The 19,802-nt window shown below is 42.6% G+C and overlaps 1 protein-coding gene across 3 annotated transcripts in view; it reads left to right on the plus strand.

Moving 5' to 3' along the window:
* MCUB (mitochondrial calcium uniporter dominant negative subunit beta) overlaps positions 1-19,569 on the plus strand; it is a 95,389-nt gene extending 75,820 nt beyond the window's left edge. For 2 of the 3 annotated variants that reach the window (XM_032400991.1, XM_032400989.1), the window contains exons 4-8: positions 901-1,005; positions 11,735-11,895; positions 13,734-13,937; positions 14,525-14,641; positions 16,577-16,793. In XM_032400991.1, coding sequence (XP_032256882.1) covers positions 901-1,005; positions 11,735-11,895; positions 13,734-13,937; positions 14,525-14,641; positions 16,577-16,639 — 650 coding nt within the window. In that variant the 3' untranslated portion in view covers positions 16,640-16,793. Of the gene's footprint in view, positions 1-900; positions 1,006-11,734; positions 11,896-13,733; positions 13,938-14,524; positions 14,642-16,576 lie in introns of all 3 variants that reach the window. The other variant, XM_032400992.1, reaches the window with a different exon arrangement.
* The last annotated feature ends 233 nt before the right edge of the window (positions 19,570-19,802 follow it).

Consider the following 19,802-nt stretch of genomic DNA (forward strand, 5'->3'; position numbering starts at 1 on the left):
CATGCAGACTGACTCCTTGGGTTTAATTACGTTAATTACGTTTATTACAGTCCCTGCTGCCCTGAGCTCCTGGAAGATTCGCCTCTCTTCACCTTTCCCCAGCTAGAACAGTAGGGAGTCCTGTGTGGTCGTGGTTGGTGGTGCTGTTTGGCTACCAAGTTTGAACAAATCAGTCACCTCTAATAATTAAAAGGCTTTTAAATGTTACTATCTGTGTGCCCTACACATACCAGTCAGGGGCTTAGCTCTCAGCAGCAGATAAGGACTCTCCCTGAGCAATGGAGTATGTCAGTAGGCTCTGGAGATTGGAATTGACAGAAAGCCAGGCTCAGAAGGCAGGAACCGAGGGAGGACATGAGCAAAGACCACGTTAGCCTGGGACCTACCTGATGGGCTCTGCTGCTGATACCCACACCCCCCCCCCTCCTCACCCCCCCCCCCCCCCACCCCCCACAAAACCCCCCCCCCCCCCGCGCCCCCCCCCCCGCGCCGCCCGCCCCCGCAGCCTCCCCCCCCCCCCCCCCCCCCCCCCGTCCCAAAGTGTCACCTCCACTGCTCTGGCCTTGCTGTGAAGAGTTCCCATGTCCCCTGAAGCTTTGCGTGACCTTGTGTAGATAAGAGTCCTGCCAGGAACATCTGCCTAGATCCCAGCCCAGCTGACAGAGCGTGGAGAGGGAGCACCTGCCTGCTCTGTTTGGTCCAGTGTAATGGGAGGCAGAGCAGGAAGGAAGGATTCCTCACTGTGGGAACAGTATTGGGTATTGGAGAGCCCCCCAAAATGAAAGTATCCACTCCTGTATTGTAAAGACCCGAGTTAGTAAATATTTTTCTATCTGTTGGAAAAATGGTTTTTACTGTCTAAAACAAGGACATATTTTCACATGATGTTTTTTCTCTCAGATGGCAGTGAAATTCCAGCTTCGACCTTAATGGAAGTTTTGCTAATGAATGATTTTAAGCTTGTCATTAACAAAATAACATATGATGTACAGTGCCCCGAGAAAGGTAAGAGACACAGCTATGTAACTATCTTAACATTTCCCCTTAGTTGTGGGATTTTACAGGGAACAGGCTTAAGAACCTTCTTAATTAACCAAATGACCAAGAAGGCTTTGGAGAACCGAGGTTTAAGCTTTTCTAGCAGGGGTGTGAATGATCAGTAGCAGTTGCCCAGCAGGACTTCTTAGTGTCGTATACTTCTTTTACACTTTCAAGATTTCATTTTAGGATCTTGAATGCTTAACCTGACATTATTGGGTTAAGAAGAAGTGGGCCTGAAAATCATGACTCCAAGTGTGTATCCTGTAGCACTTAACTCTTTTTTCAAAACTAGACTTGATTTTTTTAGAGTAGTTTTAGTAGGTTCATAGTGAGACTGAGCAGATAGTATACAGTTCCCATACCCTCTCTGTCCCCCGCCCCACAGCCTCCCCCACTGTCGGCCACCACAGTGGTACCTTTGTTACAATCCGTGAACCTACGCTGGCCCTTCATTATTACTCAGAGTTCACTCTTGGGTTTTGATAAATGTATAATGACATAGTAGTATCATGCAGAGTCATTCCACTACCCGGAAGTCCTCTGATCTGCCTGATCCCTTCCACCCCCCTGACCACTGGCAACCACTAATCTGTTTACTGTCTCCATAGTTTTGCCTTGTTCAGAATGTTATGTAGTTGGTATCATATAGTATGAGGCATTTGTAGGTTTTTGTGTAGACATAAGTTTTTGGTGCGTTTGGGTAAATGCCAAGGAGCATGATTGCTGGATTGTATGTTAAGAGTATGTTTAGTTTTGTAAGAAACTGGCAAACTGTCTTCCAAAATGGCTGTACCATTTTGCACGCCCATCAGCAGTGAGTGAGAGTTCCTGCTGCTCCACGTCCTTAGGACAGCTTTTAGCCTTCTCAGTGTTTGGGATTTTGGCCATTCTAATAGGTGTGTAATAGCTTATTTTTTTAACTTGTACTTGCTTAATGGCATATGACTTCAGATGCTTACTGCATTCTTTGGTGAGGTGTCTGTTCAAGTCTTTGGCCCATTTTTTTAAGCAGGTTGTCCATTTTTTTTTAATTGTTGATTTAAGATTGTTTTGCATATTTTATTTTATTTTAAAGATTTTATTTATTTATTTATTTGACAGAGAGACAGCGAGAGCAGGAACACAAGCAGGGGGCGTGGGGGAGGGAGAAGTAGGCCCCACTGAGGAGCAGGAAGACTGATGAGGGACTTGATCCCAGGACCCAGGGATCATGACCTGAGCTGAAGGCAGTTGCTTAACCAACTGAGCCACCCAGGCGCCCCTGTTTTGCGTATTTTAGGTAACAGTTCATATCAGATCTCTCCTTTGCAAATTATTTTTTTTCCCAATCTGTAGCTTGTTTTCTCATTCTCTTGGCATTGTCTTTTGTAGAGTAGAGGTTTTAATTTTAATGAAGCCCTGGTCTTGGCAGGAAAGCTTCAAGTTTCTCACCATTAAATATGATGGTAGATGTTTTTATCAGGTTGAGGAAGTTCCCCTCCATTCCTATTTTGCTGAGGGTTGTCATCATGAATAGGTATTGGATCTTGTCAAATGCTTTTCTGCATTTCTTGGTATGATCACATGATTTTTCTTCTTTAGCTTGTTGTTGTAATGGATTGCATTAATTGACTTTGGAAAGTTGAACCAACCTTCCATATCTGTAATAAATCCCACTTGGTCGTGGTGCGTAATTGTTTTTATACATTGTTGGATTCAGTTTGCTAATATTTTGTTGAGGATTTTTGCATCCTTGTTCATGGGAGATATTGGTCTTTAATTTTCTTTTTCTATAATGTCTTTGTCTGATTTTTGCATTAGGATAATGCCTCATAGAATGAGTTAGGAATTATTCCCTCTGCATCTGTCTTCTGGAAGGGATTGTAGAGAACTGGTATAATTTCTTACTTAAATATTGAGTAGAATTTACCATGAACCCATTGGGGCCTAGTGCTTTCCATTTTGGAAGGTTATTAATTATTGATTCAATGTTTTAAATAGATAAGGCCTATTCATATTGTCTATTTTTTCTTGTGTGTGTTCCGCCAGTGTGTCTTTTCAAAGAATTGATCCATTTAATCTGGGTTATTAAATTTGTAAGCATGGAGTTATTCATCACATCCTTTATTATCCTTTTAATGTTCATGGGATTTATAATGATGTTAATATGTATAAACTGATATTAATCATTTGTCTTCTCTTTTTATTCTTGTCCTGGCTAGGGGTTTATCAATTTTATTGATCTCTTCAAAGAACTAGCTTTTGGTTTCGTTGATTTTCTTTATTGACTTTCTGTTCTCAGTTTCACTGATTTTTTTTTGTTTTGTTTTAAGATTTTATTCTTAAGTAATCTCTACACCCGACATGGGGCTCGAACACAACCCCGAGATCAAGAGTTGCATGCTCTTCCGACTGAGCCAGCTAGGCACACCTCAGTTTCATTGGTTTCTGCTCTTTTATTTCTTTTCTTCTGCTTATGTTGAATTTAATTTGCTCCTCTTTTTCTAGTTTCCTACAGTGGAAACTTATTGATTTTAGATGTTTCTTCTTTTCTAATGTATGCATTCAATGCTATAAATTTCCCTCTGAGCACTGCTTTGTTTCATCCTACAAGTTTTGATAAGTTGTGTTTTCATTTTCATGTAGTTCAGAATATTGTGTAACTTTTCTTGATTGCTTATTTGACCCATATGTTATTTAGAAGTGTGTTGTTTAATTGCCAAATATTTTGCGATTTTCCAGCCTCTTTTTGATTTCTACTTAAATTCCATTGTGGTCTGAGAGCATACATTGTATGATTTATATTTTGCATTTGTTTGAATGTGGCCCCAAGTGATATTTATCTTGGTGAATGTTCCATGTAAGCTTGAGAAGAATGTGTATTATCGGTTGTTGGATGAAATAGTCTATTGAGGTTAATTCTGTCTAGATGATTGATGGTACTGTTGAGTTTAGCTATGTTCTTAATGATTTTTTTGCTGGCTAGGTCTCTCCATATCTGATAGAGAGGTATTGAAGTCTCCAGCTATTACTGGATTTATTTATTTATTTATTTATTTATTTATTTATTTTTTAAAGATTTTATTTATTTATTTGAGAGAGAGAGAATGAGAGAGAGAGTGAGCATGAGGGGGAGAGGGTCAGAGGGAGAAGCAGACTCCTCGCTGAGCAAGGAGCCCGATGCGGGACTCGATCCTGGGACTCCAGGATCGTGACCTGAGCTGAAGGCAGTCGCTTAACCAACTGAGCCACCCAGGTGCCCTATTACTGGATTTATTTCTTCCTCCTTGCAGTTCTATCAGTTTTGCCTCTCATATTTTGACACTTTGTTGTTAGTTACATACACATTAAGAGTTACTGTGTTTTCTTGGAGAATTGACTCCTTTATGTAATTATGTAATGCCCTTCTTTATCCATGGTAACTTTCCTTACTCTGAAGTCTGCTGTGTCTGAAATTAATATAATTATTCCAGCTTTCTTTTTCATTTAGATATATATAAACTATAATACTATATTAGTTTCAGATATACAACATAATGATTTAATATTTGTATATATTGCAAAATGATCACCACAGTAAGTCTAGTTAGTATCCATCCATATATAGTTATAATTTTTTTTCCAGCTTGTTTTTGATTAGTGTTAGCATGGTATATCTTCCTCCCTCCCTTTCCTTTTCATCTATGTATGTCTTTATATTTAAAGAGGATTTCTTAAATGAAGGGGGGGAAATCGGAGAGGGAGACAAACCATGAGAGACTATGGACTCTGAGAAACAAACTGAGAGTTCTAGAGGGGAGGGGGTGGAGGGACGGGTTAGCCTGGTGATGGGTATTAAAGAGGGCATGTACTGAATTGAGCACTGGGTATAATATGCAAACAATGAATCATGGAACACTACATCAAAAACTAATGATGTAATATATGGTGATTAACATAACATAATAAAAAAAATAAAGAGGATTTCTTGTAGACAACCTGTAGTTGGGCCTTGTTTTTTAATCCAGTCTAATCTGTCTTTTAATTGGTGTTTTTAGACCATTGATATCTTAAAGTGATTGTTGCTATAGTCTGATTAGTATCTATCATATTTGTTACTTCTATTTCTTGCCCCTTTGTTTCTAATTTTGTCTCCTAGTCTTTCAATGCGTTTTGTGTTTTTTTTTTTAAAGATTTTATTTGAGAGAGTGTGCATGCACATGAGCAGGGGGAGGGGCAGAGGGAGAGGGAAAAGCAGACTCCCTGCTGAGCAGGGAGCCCAACATGGGGCTCAATCCCAAGACCCCAAGATCACAACCTGGACTACCCAGGCGCCCCTGCCTTTTGTGGTTTTAATGGAGCATTTTATGATTCCATTTTCTATTGTATCATATCAGTGATACTTTTAAATTTTACTTTTTTTAGTGATTGCCCTAGATTTTGCAATATACATTTATAATTAACCCAAATTCACTTTTTTTTTTAAAGTTCTTTTTCTTTTTTTTTCTTCCTAAGTAGGCTCCATGCTGGGCGTGGCTTGAACTCAGTGTGGGGCTTGAACTCAGAACCCTGAGATCAAGACCCGAGCCGATAGAACCAACTGAGCCACGTAGACACCCCTAAAGATTTTAAGTAATCTCTACACCCACTGTGGGCCTCGAACTTACAACCCCGAGACCAAGAATTGCACGCATTACCAACTGAGCCAGCCAGGCACCTCCAAATCCACTTTTAAATAACACCAGACTATTTCACAGGCATTGCAAGTACCTTGAAATAACCATGTATTTCTTTTCCTTTTTTTTTTTTTAAGATTTTATTTATTTATTTGACAGAGAGACACAGCGAGAGAGGGAACATAAGCAGGGGGAGTGGGAGAGGGAGAAGCAGGCTTCCCGCGGAGCAGGGAGCCGGATGCGGGGCTCGATCCCAGGACCCTGGGACCATGACCTGAGCCGAAGGCAGATGCTCAGTGACTGAGCCACCCAGGCACCCAAAATAACCATGTATTTCTAATTCTTTCTTCCCATCCCTTATCATTCATTTCACTCATATATAAGCTATAAGCATTGAATACAATTTTTGCTATTATTTTGAACAGACTGTTGTTACATCAATTAATAAGTGAAAGGAAAAATACGTTTTAATTTTGTCTTCCCTTATTCCTTCTTTAACGTAGAATTCCTTTATGTAGATCTAGGTTTCTGACCTTGCATCATTGTCCTCCCTTCACTTTTAACGCTTCTCACAAGGCAGGGCTACTGGCAGCAAGTTCTCCAACTTTTGTTTTGAGAAAGTCTTCATTTCTCCACTTTTGAAGGATACTTTGGTGGGATACAGAATTCTAGGTTTGTGGGGTTTTTTTTTTTTTTCCACGTTGACATAAAATGAATGCACCTTCTATAATTTCTAAAAGGAAGAGAATTTTATTGGAGTCCAGGTTAGGACAGCTGCCAGGATACGCAGTCTTCACAAAGCAGAGGGTGCTCTGTCAAAGGAACGGTTGGTGCAGGTTATTAAAATTTTTTTTTTTAAAGATTTTATTTATTTATTTGACAGAGACAGAGACAGCGATAGAGGGAAAGCAGGGGGAGTGGGAGAGGGAGAAGCAGGCTTCCCGCTGAGCAGGGAGCCCGATGGGCTGGATCCCGGGACCTTGGGATCATGACCTGAGCCGAAGGCAGCCGCTTAACGACTGAGCCACCCAGGCGCCCAGGTTATTTACATTTTTTTGCATAAAAAGTTACAAGTCCTTAGACAAAGGACATTTCAGAAAGTTGCCGACCTTAAGTTTCTAGTATATTCAGAGCTGTTGGACTTTAATCCTTTGGGAACCAGGGAAGTTTCTTCCTTTTAATTTTGTGTTCAGAATGGTCTTTTGGGGTGGTTTTCCTTTCCTTTCTTTTTTTTTTTTTTTAAGATTTTATTTATTTGACAGCGAGCGAGCACAAGCAGGGGGAGCGGCAGGCAGAGGGAGACGGAGAAGCAGGCTTCCCTCGAGCAGGGAGCCCGATGCAGGGCTCGATCCCAGGGCCCCGGGATCATGACCTGAGCCCAAGGCAGACGCTTAACTGACTGAGCCACCCAGGTGCCCCTGGGGTTGTTTTTTTTAACAAAGCAGATGTACAGCATGTGTGAGGGCAGGAGTAGACCCTGCTTTGAGGTTTTGCCAAGTCATTTTGACCGTGGTAAATGGTAAAGTATAGGGCCCAAGACATGAAGTTGAAAATTTCTTTTATCGCTCTCAAGGCTGAGTTTTCCCTCTGTCTCCTCCTTGCTGGTGTCGTTTTCGGGAGGGGTCAGGTGTAATTTTCATCTGTGCTCTTTGGTAGGTGAGGCATTCTTTCTTCTGGTTTCTTTCAAGGTTTTTTCTTTATCTTTGACTTTCTGCAGTTTGAATATGATATGCCTTCTTGCTTTTTCCCTTGCTGCATAATTTTTTGTTCAAAGTTGGGCATGATGTGTTAGATAGTAGAAACTGAAGTAAGTAGGTGTTTAATGTGAGGTTTTATGTGTATCCAGCTAAGAGGCTGTTTGCTGTAGCTGCAGGTATTAGAGACTTGAGTTTCTTCTAGTGTCTCTGTTTTTGTCTTGCCTGTTGTCTCTGAATTTCCCTAGAAATTCTTTCTTGGAGTCTGTGTCTTGCACAGAACTGCGGCCCTGTTGATGTGGTGGTAAGGTCTTGGGGGTGGGGGAGAAGCATTCTATAAACCTACAATTGAATCTCGGGTGTTGTATTGGGCCAAAATTCCTGGGCTGCAACTTTCAGAAGAGTTTCTTAGCCTTTTTATTTTTCCTTCCCTTATGTGAGAGAGGAAGACTAGAGGGGGCTGGAGTGTGCTCACTGCCCTTCTTCCAAGCCAGAGAAGGCTCTGGTAAAGTAATTTCCTTGCTGTGGAGAAAGTTATGCTCAGGGCTGATGCAGAATGGTTACTTTTCCCCTCTCCCTGCTCCAAGCACCAGGTTATATGATCTCTGACCTTCACTGTGAGAACCTGTGGGGCTCCTGGAGGTAAAACTCATGAATGTGTTTTATTTCTCAAACCGGTCCACACCGAGCCTCCAGCAAATCCCCAGTTAAGTGTAAGTGTTCCTGCCAGTATTGGCTCCAGAGGCTTCTGTTCCCAGTAAGCTGTGACTGTAGGATGCAGCAAGAAGGAATTAGTAAGTCTGTGCCTTAATAAATAGATCGATAAATAAGGGCAGGCTCTTGTTTATAGTTAAGATGCTAAGTGCTGACTGGTAAATGTGGGAGGGCTGCTGGAATCGAAAAGTCATATTGCAGCCAGATTCTCCCAATTCTGCATCAGCCAAGAAGTCTCAGAAGGTGCCAATGAGAAGGGGATAGGGGAGGGGAGGGGATTTAGATTAAAAAAGAATAAAGGCTAACACAGAGAAATGGGAGTAAGTCCCAAGGAGCTTAAGGGGGCTCCCACTAATGATAGCGGGTCCAGTTGAACACCATAGCTCCCATATCTTGTGACTTGCCCCCATTTTTATTTCAAGCTTTTTCTTACTTTCTGGTGTAACTAGATAATCCAGTCTGATCTTGTACCCCAGCATTGGTGTCAGCCATTTCTCTGAAGATCCCTTGAAGAAGAAAATGTATTTTAAAATTTTAATTGTATGTTTGAAAGTTTTATGGAATTTTCCAACACAAACAAGTATAGAGAAATTAAAATGAATCCGTCATTTCAACAACTGTGAACTTTCTTCTACTGTTAATTTTTCTTAAAAATCAGGGCAGTATTTAAGAGAGAAGGATGGTAGAAGTTGAGAAATACAGAAGTGGAAACCCCTGTTAAGATAGAAAGTTCATGTTCAGTGAGTCCCCAATACTCTGGAAGGTCTTCTGCTTCCTTTCTCTGGGTTCAGTATTTGAGGAAACAAGTGGAAATAAATGTTTTTTTAAGGCATCGCATTGTTCTACTTGACCTTACTGTCCTTATGTGTCCTTATGTCACATAAGCCTTAGGTCCGCGTGGACTAAATTGCAGCCTCCCTCCTGCCAGCTCCCTGGGAGGAGAGCCCTCTCCCTGCCTGGAGGGGTGGTTTGCTGGGATTGTGTTGCCCGGGTGCGCCCACGCCTCCCTGTCCTCGGGCTTACCAGGTGCCTCGCTGAGCACCAAGTCCCACTGGTTCAGGTTCACAGTGTGAATTCAACTAACGGGCACAGGAGCGATGGTTGGAAGGAAGAGGACAGAGAAATTATACTGGATTAGTAGAAAATTCAGTTTGTAAAATTATAAATTCGGAATTAAAAGATGTATTTAAACTCCGTTTCTTTTCTAAAGCATTGGCAAATTTGGATTTGAAAATTCAGGATATGAAAATGAAAAATCCACATTGAGGACACCTATAAAAGGAATAAACAGCTTCTGGTTTTTGTTACGTGATACCACAGACAAATGTTTATTTATGTATTTAGAGAAATGTTTAAATTGGTAACACAACATACGAATTTTGCGGTGCCATTTCTGAAAGACCATAGCTTGTCACTGAACTCAGATAAACATTTTGTGTCACTTAACAAAGACTCTCTCTTTGACCAAACTTGAGCCAGGTGCCTCTGAGCCCTCTTCTTGACTAGACCTCAGCCTTGGCCTATAAAAAGATTGCGGATTCTCAGGGCGCCTGGGTGGCTCAGTCGTTAAGCGTCTGCCTTCGGCTCAGATCATGATCCCGGGGTCCTGGGGTCGAGCCCCGCATCGGGCTCCCTGCTCCGTGGGAAGCCTGCTTCTCCCTCTCCCACTCCCCCTGCTTGTGTTCCCTCTCTCGCTGTGTGTCTCTCTGTCAAATAAATAAATAAAATCTTAAAAAAAAAAAATATTGCAGATTCTCCACACAAATGATTTTGTTCACCCCCTGCCCCTAAGAGACTTGAACAAACACCAGCAGAGCTTCTACCAGCTCAAGGGCCTATCCCTAGGATTAGACTACAGCCCTCCTAAAATACTTGCCTGGGGAAGTGCAGCACTGTCAGGAGAACTGTTTGTCCAGGGGAAGCCTGGTGATAAGCAGATAGGTCTGTGAACCCCCTCTTCTAGCAGTTACTTTGGAAAGCTTGCAATTATAAATCCTTTCTCTATGCCTTTGAAGTGTATTGCTTCTACCACCCAGAACTGCCATCTCAAGGACCTGAGAACCGCAGACGTCCAGGGAGGGAATTCTTGCTCTCACCCGCATCGGGGCGGCTGCCTTGCTCTGACTTGCATACTGCCCTCTGTCTGTTTCTCTTCCGCCTAAGTGCTCATTAACAACACAAATGGCCTAGTCTGGTTAACCAACAGCCTTCACACCCAGTTTTTGTAGATTTCCCCTTCTTAAGGCCCCTGTTCCCCTCCGTCCCTGAAAACACCCAGCCACCTCTGCACAAATAGAAGTTGAGCTCAGTTCACACTGGAGTGGTTACTGATTAAAGCCTATCCTTATCACTTTAGTGTCTGGCTCTGTTTGTCCTGGATATGCTCCACTGCTTGGGACAGAATCCTGCCCCATCTGTACCTTTCTTTTATATGTAGACCTTTAATTTTTTTTTTTTTTTTTTTTTTTTTTAGGCCTTTTAAATAGCAGTACATTTTTCATCAAAACCAAAGGGCTCTCTGTTCTACAAATCTCAGAAGCCTAGAAGGGAACTTCGACTTCTCACTTGTTCATTGCAGCTGTAGCTTAGAATATAGAAGGGATTAAAGCCCACGCTCAAGTCTTGAAGGCAGTGGGTGGAAATGGAAGGGAAGTAACTTGAGGCCTGCTGGCACGCACTGGAGGCACTGGAGCCTCACTGGTCTAGTCCTGACTCCAGGGCCCTAAGCCTCCTGTGGCTGCAGGTGTGCGCTGCTGGGGGGCAGGTCTGTCCCGCCTCGCCCCCCCCCCCCCCCCCGTTCTCTTACAGTACTGAGCAATAGTTCCTCAGGAAAGAAGCATTATAGCCCAGTTTTTGTGGGAGTTTGTAGATCCACAGAGACGGAAGGATTAAGAGAAATCCATAAGCAAAAGAACTTTGTTAAAAACTTAGAAACTGACTTCCTTTCTTATCAGTGTGAACCTCCTTTCAGATCTACATCTTGTTGAGAAGAACTTACACTTTAATTGCTTTTCAAATGTGTATTATGCTTTCGTTTACACGTGTGTACACCAGCTTCCGTTCCCCCGTGCGTCCTAAAGTAATTTTTGGATAGATGGCTGGGGTCTCGGGGGGGAAGGGGGGATCTTAGGTTGAAGTCAAGTATAAAAATGACCATAAGGAGAGCACCTGTGATGAGCACTGGGTGTTGTATGTAAGTGACAAATCACTAAATTCTATTCCTGAAACCAGTATTACACTATATGTTAAGTAACTAGAATTTAAATAAAAACTTGAAGCAACAACAAAATGCACCCACAAACTGAAGTGTTACAAACTAAGGTGAGGCATGCACCTGGATTCTGGTAGATGGAAACCTTTTCCTGTATGAAGATTTTTAAAGAAACAATGAAGTCCTAGTACAAAAGAAAAAAGACAAAAAACATAAAGAATTTAAAGCCTACTGTCTAGTAATTTATCATTCCAGACTGTGTTGCTGTGGGAGGGACGAATCACCCGAGACAGGAAGAAAGGCCAATCCCAGATGCCTCCCTAGGACTTAGAGCGCCCAGGCCGCCAGCCACGGGCACGCAGGTGGGGTTCCCGGGACTCGGAGAGCCTGGAGGAAGAAGTGTGGTGACGGCCTTACGTGTCCTTTGTGTCTTTTGTCAGAGAAACTGAGTATGGAGCATGCTACGGAGATGGACAATGTGAAATCCTTGGTTCACAGACTGTTCACAGTTTTGCACTTAGAAGAGTTTCAGAAAAAGAGAGAGCACCACTTGCTGGAGAGGATTGACCACCTGAAGGGACAGCTGCAGCCCCTTGAACAGGTTAGGAAGCGTCACCGTCGAGGCTGTCTGAAAGTAATACTGTTGGCTGAGCGCTTGCTAAGTGGATATTTCTGTGGGTGCTCTACCTAGGCTCGTTTTCTCCTTCAGTCCTCACGATGAGTCTGTGCGTTTGGCACCCTTACCTTTGTCATCCTTCAGGTGGGGAAGCAGAGACAGCAAAGGTGCGCGGCTAGCGCCGGGCGGCCCGGCCCGAGCTGCCATCTTGAACTGGTGTGGTGCGGCCCCCCCCGCCCCCGCCGCTGGCGCAGCGCCTCACTGACTAACGAGCAGATGGGCGGGGGCGCACCGGCTGTGGGATTCCCGGCCCCCTTTTTGGAGAATAGGCCCATGGCCCCAGCTCTGCTTCCCAGATGGCCAGCTGGGAGGTTGGCCATGGCTTCCTAGCACCCGAAGTTAATCACTGATGGAGGAAAAAAATAGTAACTTTTTTGGGGAGGCAGGGTCGGAGTTTATTTTATTTATTTATTTATTTACTTAAAGATTTTACTTATTTATTTGACAGACAGCGAGAGAGGGAACACAAGCAGGGGGAGTGGGAGAGGGAGAAGCAGGCTTCCCATGGAGCAGGGAGCCCGATGTGGGGCTCGATCCCAGGACTCCAGGATCATGACCTGAGCCGAAGGCAGACGCTTAACCAACTGAGCCACCCAGGCGCCCCATGTTTGTTTTAATTTAAGGGGAAAAAACGGCATCTTCTAAACCTCTGAACCCATTTGTGACTTTTAAAAACGGATGGGTGTCTTCTACGTATCTTTGTATCTGAATAGGAAGTTTCTGGAAATAAAAGAAACTTTTAATAGTATCCTCTGAGGATACTTAGGAGATGGTAGAGCGAGGGACTTTTAAATTTTATTTGTTGGATTGTGTATCAACATTTTTTTTTTTTTTTTTTTGCTTTTTAAAAAATTGGTGATATACCGACTCGCATTAAGACTTGAAAATCTGAAGGGGCGCCTGGGTGGCTCAGTCGTTAAGCATCTGCCTTCGGCTCAGGTCATGATTCCAGGGTCCTGGAATCGAGCCCCGCATCGGGCTCCCTGCTCCGCGGGAAGCCTGCTTCTCCGTCTCCCACTCCCCCTGCTTGTGTTCCCTCTCTCTCGCTGTGTCTCTCTCTGTCAGATAAATAAATAAAATCTTAAAAAAAAAAAAAAAAAAAAGACTTGAAAATCTGGAAAGGTGTCAATGGAAAGTTTTCCTCCTCCTACCATATCCTCACACCCAGGAATCACGTTAGATTTTCTTCATTTGTGTACACACAAGTACAAATAGATTATTTTGTTCCCCTTTTCCAAAAAGGGCATACACCATTACGTACTGTTCTCCCCTTTTTTCACCAACCATGTGTCCTGGAAGGATCTCCACGTTGGTACGTGGTGTCCTCACTGCTCCTGCGTAAGAGCTTGGTAGATACATGCACAAGTGTCAGTCTTTTACTCTGGAGAATCTGCAATGAACCGCGTGTGAGCAAGGATACCTATGGGGCGCATTCCTAGAAGTACAGTTGCTGGGGCAAAGAAAATAGGCACGTAATTTTAGGTTTCAGAGGACAGCCTCTTGAGTTTTTCATTGTATAGCTTTCTATACTATTTAATTTTTTTCCCCCACAAGCAGGTATTACCTTTATAATTTATATGACTCATTTAATGAACTGATTTGGAAATTAGTGATCACTCGTGAATGTGTCTGTTTCATAACTTGTCCCTAAATCAGACCTCGTTAAAATAATGCAGATAGGTGTTATTTTACTTTTGTTCTTTCTTTTCTTTCCCCATGAGTTGGTAGCCTGTAAGCTGAACCAGGCTGTTTTTGCCCCTCAGATAAAAGCTGGCATCGAAACTCGCTCAGAAGCCAAAACCAGCGGACTTCTGTGGACCGGGTTAGCACTGCTGTCTGTTCAGGGCGGGGCACTGGCCTGGCTCACTTGGTGGGTGTACTCCTGGGATATTATGGAACCAGTGACATACTTCATCACATTTACAAATTCCATGGTCTTTTTTGCATACTTTATCGTCACTCGACAGGTAAGTAGTTTGTTAGGAAAATGGGAAGTTGGAACATGTTTTGCAAATAATTCCTTATCCAACTGAAGTAATGAGCAATAAAGCCTTTTTTATTTACTGAATTGCTCTCTGGGTTTTGATAAGCTGATAAATTTAGCTGTTGTTTTTCACGAAGATATAGATTTATATACAGCACAGAAAAACTAAAACCTCTATAGAGAAATAAATAGTACAGCTCATAAATTTCTCCATGGAGATAAACACATCAAATTTTGTTCTGTGTCTTTATAAATAAAATTGAATATGTATTGCAAAAGCACTCAGTAACTTTAGCTTCATTGCATGATTATTGTGCCAAAACAGTTTTCTTTTGCTCCTTTCTATCAAGAATATGTGTGATTTCTCTTCCCAGCTTGCTTTTGAAAGCAGCAGCTGATCTCACGCAAGATGAAATGTTTTCCTTGTTTTGCCTTCTGCTTGCTCTGCTGGCCACTGCAAATATTTTACTCATCTGCCTGCTTTTGCTTTAGTGTTGCTAGGCAAGTGTCTTTCTTGCAGGGACATTATGTTCATTTAAAACATGTTCTTTTTTTTTTTTTTCCTCTTAGGATTATACTTACTCAGCTGTTAAGAGTAGGCAGTTTCTTCACTTCTTCCATAAGAAATCAAAGAAACAGCATTTTGATGTGGTGCAGTACAACAAGTTAAAAGAAGATCTTGCTAAGGTACTGTATTGAAAATACGACACCTTATAACTGCCCATTTGGGATCATCTGGGAGCCAGAACATAGCATCGGGGAAATCCCCAAGTTAAATCTTGGTCCTCGATAGACTTCTGTGGACTGTGCTTTGCTCAGTGAAACAGTTGACATGTGTGATGCTAATTTCATATTATACAGTTTTGTTTTTCATCCCCGTATTCTACATGGGGATATCTTTTTATGGGGGAAAATGTCTTAAATGACTTCGAGGTAGTAAAATAATAGTTTTCAGTAGCAGTCTTATTTCTTTTCACTGAGTATGTGTTTTTAAAGAAAACAGTCCAATATCAGCTCAACTTTTTTTTCTTTTTTTTTTTTTTTTTAAGAGCAGGGGCAGGGCAGAGGGAGAGAATCTTAAGCAGGCTCCATGTCCAGCACAGAACTTGACGCAGGGCTTGATCTCACAACCCTAAGGTCATGACCTGAGCAGAAATCAAGAGTTGGAAGCTCAACTGACTAAGCCACCCAGGCACTCCTCAAGCTCAACTTTTAAGAACATGAAAGGGGCACCTGGGTGGCTCAGTCGTTAAGCGTCTGCCTTCGGCTCAGGTCATGATCTCAGGGTCCTGGGATTGAGCCCGCATAGGGCTCCCTGCTCCGCGGGAAGCTTGCTTCTCCCTCTCCCACTCCCCCTGCTTGTGTTCCCTCTCTAGCTATCTCTCTCTTTCTGTGTCAAATAAATAAATAAAATCTTAAAAAAAAAAAGAACATAAAAGAAAGTAGACTTTTAGGAAGGTGACCACCGATAACACATTTTAAGCTTTTTAAAGGCATTTATAAGTTTCTTCTCCTTTAAAAATGAAAGAATCATTGTATGGTATTCCTCCTTTCATCTTTTCCATCTTTCCGGTGAGAAAACAGAGGTGCTTAGTTACTTGCCCAGGTAGTACACTGTTTCCAGGTGGGGAAACGAGGCTATGAACCCAACAGCCTGACTCCGGAGTCTCCGCTCTGAAGGTCTTCCACACAATCTGTGTCTGAGGCGGCTTTTACTCTGGCCTCCCAGTGGACTCATTAGCTTTGTTCAGATGGTAGCTTCTCAACACATTAACTCGATTTTTAATTTTTCTTAGTAATTTTGAAAGAAAAACGTTTTGGTAAAAATCTCTTCCGTTGCTTAATGCATGCTCCTTTAATAGCCAATATTCATAATATCTCTTGTTGCCTGTATCTTCTAAACTGCCCATCCCTCAAATTAAAAAAAATAAGCTATTACTAGAATTAAATTTGTAATCCAAGAATTGGAGATGATAAAACCTTTAAGAGTTTTTAAATTTTTTCTATAAAATCACTACTTAGGGAAAATATAATGATTTTATTTTTAATTAGTGGGTACTCTTACCTTTGAACGATCTAATCCAAGAAGGCTAAGGGATGGATGTTCTTCCAACTAGTTCATAGCCCTGGGCATTGAAGATTTAAAGTAGCACCTGTAGGGGCGCCTGGGTGGCTCAGTCGGTTGAGCATCTGCCTTCGGCTCAGGTCATGATCCCAGGGTCCTGGGATCGAGCCCCGCATTGGGCTCCCCGCTCAGTTGGGAGCCTGCTTCTCCCCCTCCCTCTCCCTGCCGCTCCCCCTGCTTGTGCTCTCTCTCTGGCTCTCTCTCTATCAAATAAATAAATAACATCTTTAAAAAAAAAAAAAAAAAACAAAGAACTAGAAAAACCATTATAAAGGGGACAGCGAACACAGCAAGAACTTGAAGGATATATTAGAAGCCTTAAACTCTTCTTTTCAAAAAGGATCCCTATTCATCGAAATACTGTAGACATTTGCCATTAGTAGTTTAAATATGTTTATTAACCTAAGGATACATTAAATTTATAGAATCCCTCTCGTGCAGTAACGCTGTTCCTCATTCTCTCTGATCATGTGCTTTCTTCTTTTTCCCGTTGACAGGCCACGGAATCCCTGAGACAGGTGCGTCACTCTCTCTGTTACGCAAAGAGAGGAACTCAGTGAAAGAATTAATCTTACGTTTTTTGAATGTCATTGAATTTTTCCAGTATGTGTTGACTCTGCACCTTAGAAACTGGAACTTTTCGAGTCCCATAGTTCCTTTGAATTTGATCGTTTCAGTCTCTTTTGTTAATTAAAAGAAAAATGCTTGCAAAAACACAGGTATTCTTTGAAGTTCTCACTTGAGATTTTTGGTTTGTGGATTCACACGACTTGTCCGGGATTAATGCCAGGAGGAGCTTGGACGCGTGCATCCAAGTCAGAGCAGCTGTGGTTTGGCACTTGAGCTAAGAGTCCTCGTCCGCTGACGTTGTGTTCATTCCCCCGCAGAGCGGGGGTGGTCAATGCGCGTGGCATTCACTCTCATGCTTAGGCTTCCCTTACAGTTGTCTTGTCATTAATTTATTTTGAAATACATGACAGAAGACCTTTATCATTAAACATAGCTAAAATTATGATAAAATGTCATTTGAAATGTTTCATCTTAACTAATACTCACTGAGATAGATACTGTTTATATGATGTCAAGTACTGATATATTATTTGTAATCCTATAATGCTATGAGAGTAGCTATTTTTAATCCCAGTTTAATAATAAGGAAATGGAGGCATGGAGAGGCTAGTTGGCCCAAGTGCACGGAGCCAGATTTCAGCACCTGCTCATAGTAGCTGATAAATCTTTGTGCATTTACAACTAATGGTATTTAGTCCATTGTCCAGGATTTCACGGCCTGTGGGCCAGAAAGGGCCTGATATTAGAGATTTGCTATTTAAAAAAACCACTCCAAAGCCCCCAGTGTTTTCAGAGTTTATCTTTCCGTCGAATCAGATTCAAACTTCCTTCACCTTACCTGGAATAGCACACAGTGACCACTTGCTGTTTGCTTCAGTGTCTCTGCAACATGGAGATTTTGAATTACTTCCATTTTGGTGTCTTATTACTAAGCTAAGAATATGCACTAGTATGTTTTTATAATGAATATCACCAGATTAAGCATTATGCCGAGTCCTTAGGACATGTTCTGCCTTTGAACTCTATTCCCAGGGAGAGACAAGACCATCAGTACAATCAAAGTTAAGAGAACTGCTTGGGAAGGGTGGGCCTTGCCTTTTGGGTGGAATTTGGAAAGAGGGGCAAGCACTGCAGGCAGGGATCTAACATGGGAGGGACGGGGGTCCTGAACTGGGTCTTGGCTCTGTATTGGTGGAGTATTTCTCCAGAGGATATACAATGAAAAGGAGCAGATTTCTTGAAACAAGGTTGGACTGGGAGGATGGAGTCAGATAATGGAATCGGGATTCTGGATTTAATATGGAAAACAGCAGAGTAGATCCAGCGTGGGATAGAAAGTGTGTGCGCTTTAGGGTCAGGCAGGTTCTGCCACTTAACCAGCTGGAGATATTAAGGCAACAAACCTGACCTCTCCTCATTGAAATAAGTATAAAATACCATTGACCTTATTGAGAGTGAAGTGAGATAAAATACTTTGAACATGCCTCATCTCAGCTGCTCTGTAAATGTCACACCTGAACAGAAGTTCCAGGAGAACAGCGCTTGTTGTTTGCTTTGCTCACTGATGGACCCATCCCAAGTGCCAGGAATAATGCCTGGCTCATGCTAGGTACCCAGGAAGACGGGTGAAAGGCCTGGGCATTTTCAGGTGTGGCGCTGGGCAGAGTCTAGACTGGGAGAGTAGAAAGGATGGCTTCTGAATCCTTGCAGGTAGTCTGCGGGCAACCTGGGAAGATGGGGTAGACCAGAGCAGACACGGGCAAACTCGTGTGTGTACGCCTGCTTTTGTCAGTGCAGCGTTCCTGGAAGTCGGCTGTGCGCGTTTACGTGTTGCCTTCGGCTCTTTCTGCCCCACAAGCCGCAGTGCCGACCGGTTACAGCAGAGACAGTGTGGCCGCAAAGCCTCACGTATTTACTCGCTGGCTTTTTACAGAAAAATTTGGATGACCCCTGAATATGAATATGAAAGATAATTAGCAAAGAATACTATGTTTTTAGGGCTTCAGAAAGTTCGTCATGTGAAAAACGAATTCTTAGAAAAGATAGCTTCCTTTGATTTGTATCTTCCTACTGGAAGTAAAACAGAGTTTTAGTTCTTCAGATAAGGGACTGTGTGTAAGTCACCTTGTACTTTATGACTGGTGGACCTCATTTCTGAGTCCCGAGGGGACAACTCAGTGATAAGAGGCAGGACACTCCGGCCTTTTTAATATTTAAACTGTAGTTTCTCTAAAGGGGACATATGTCCCATTTATGTTTATGTTAAAACTTGCTGGATCAGTTAACTCGGAATATAAACAAAGTGTGCTCTTTCTACTCAGTTCCAAGTTGTAAGTCCAAACAGATTGGAACCAAAATTAAAGGAATCCAAACATTACATGTTAAATTTTATTACAAAAATATTGTCTTATTTAGAGACAACTGTTAAAATTCGGTTGTGTCCCGATTACTTCCATAGCTCAGATTTGATGGCATTTTGGTACCCAGATAATGTCACCGCAGTTGGTGGGTTTGGTACCCACCGATCTCCCTGCATCTGAATAAGAGGATGTTACTCAGATGAACCCGTCAACTGATCACATTCACGGAAAAAAGTGGTTTTGTTTTGCTTTTAGAGCTTTTTAATAACATTGGCTCCTCTCTCTTAGGTAAGCAGAATTGTGTCATCGTTGCCTAGAGGGCCAGGCCAGTGTCCATGAGGTGAGCTGAGGAGCAGTTCCGTAGTCAGCAGTCTGTAGGCTCTGGAAGGTGGAGCCACAGTGGCGGCCACATGGTAGGCCCTGTCGGGACCCACACGGGTACACACGTCCCGCTCACCGAGCATCTAGTTGGCATGCTCTTCGAGCCACAGCTGAAAGGGTATATGCAAATGACTGCTTTTTTTTTTTTTTTTTTAAGATTTTATTTATTTGAGAGAACATGAGGGGGAGCACGAGGGGGGAGGGAACAGCAGACTTCCTGCTGAGCAGGGAGCCCCACCAGGGGCCTCCATGCAGGGGCTCGATCCCAGGACCCTGGGATCATGACCTGAGCCGAAGGCAGACGCTTAACGACTGAGCCCCCCCAGGTGCCCCCAAAATGATTGCTTTTGAACTAGCAAGTCGTAAGTTTCAGTCCTCAAAGCGCAAACATTTTACCATCTTCAGCCTCTGG

This window comes from Phoca vitulina, unplaced genomic scaffold (assembly GCF_004348235.1).
Source record: "Phoca vitulina isolate PV1807 unplaced genomic scaffold, GSC_HSeal_1.0 scaffold3, whole genome shotgun sequence".
Taxonomy (NCBI): domain Eukaryota; kingdom Metazoa; phylum Chordata; class Mammalia; order Carnivora; family Phocidae; genus Phoca; species Phoca vitulina.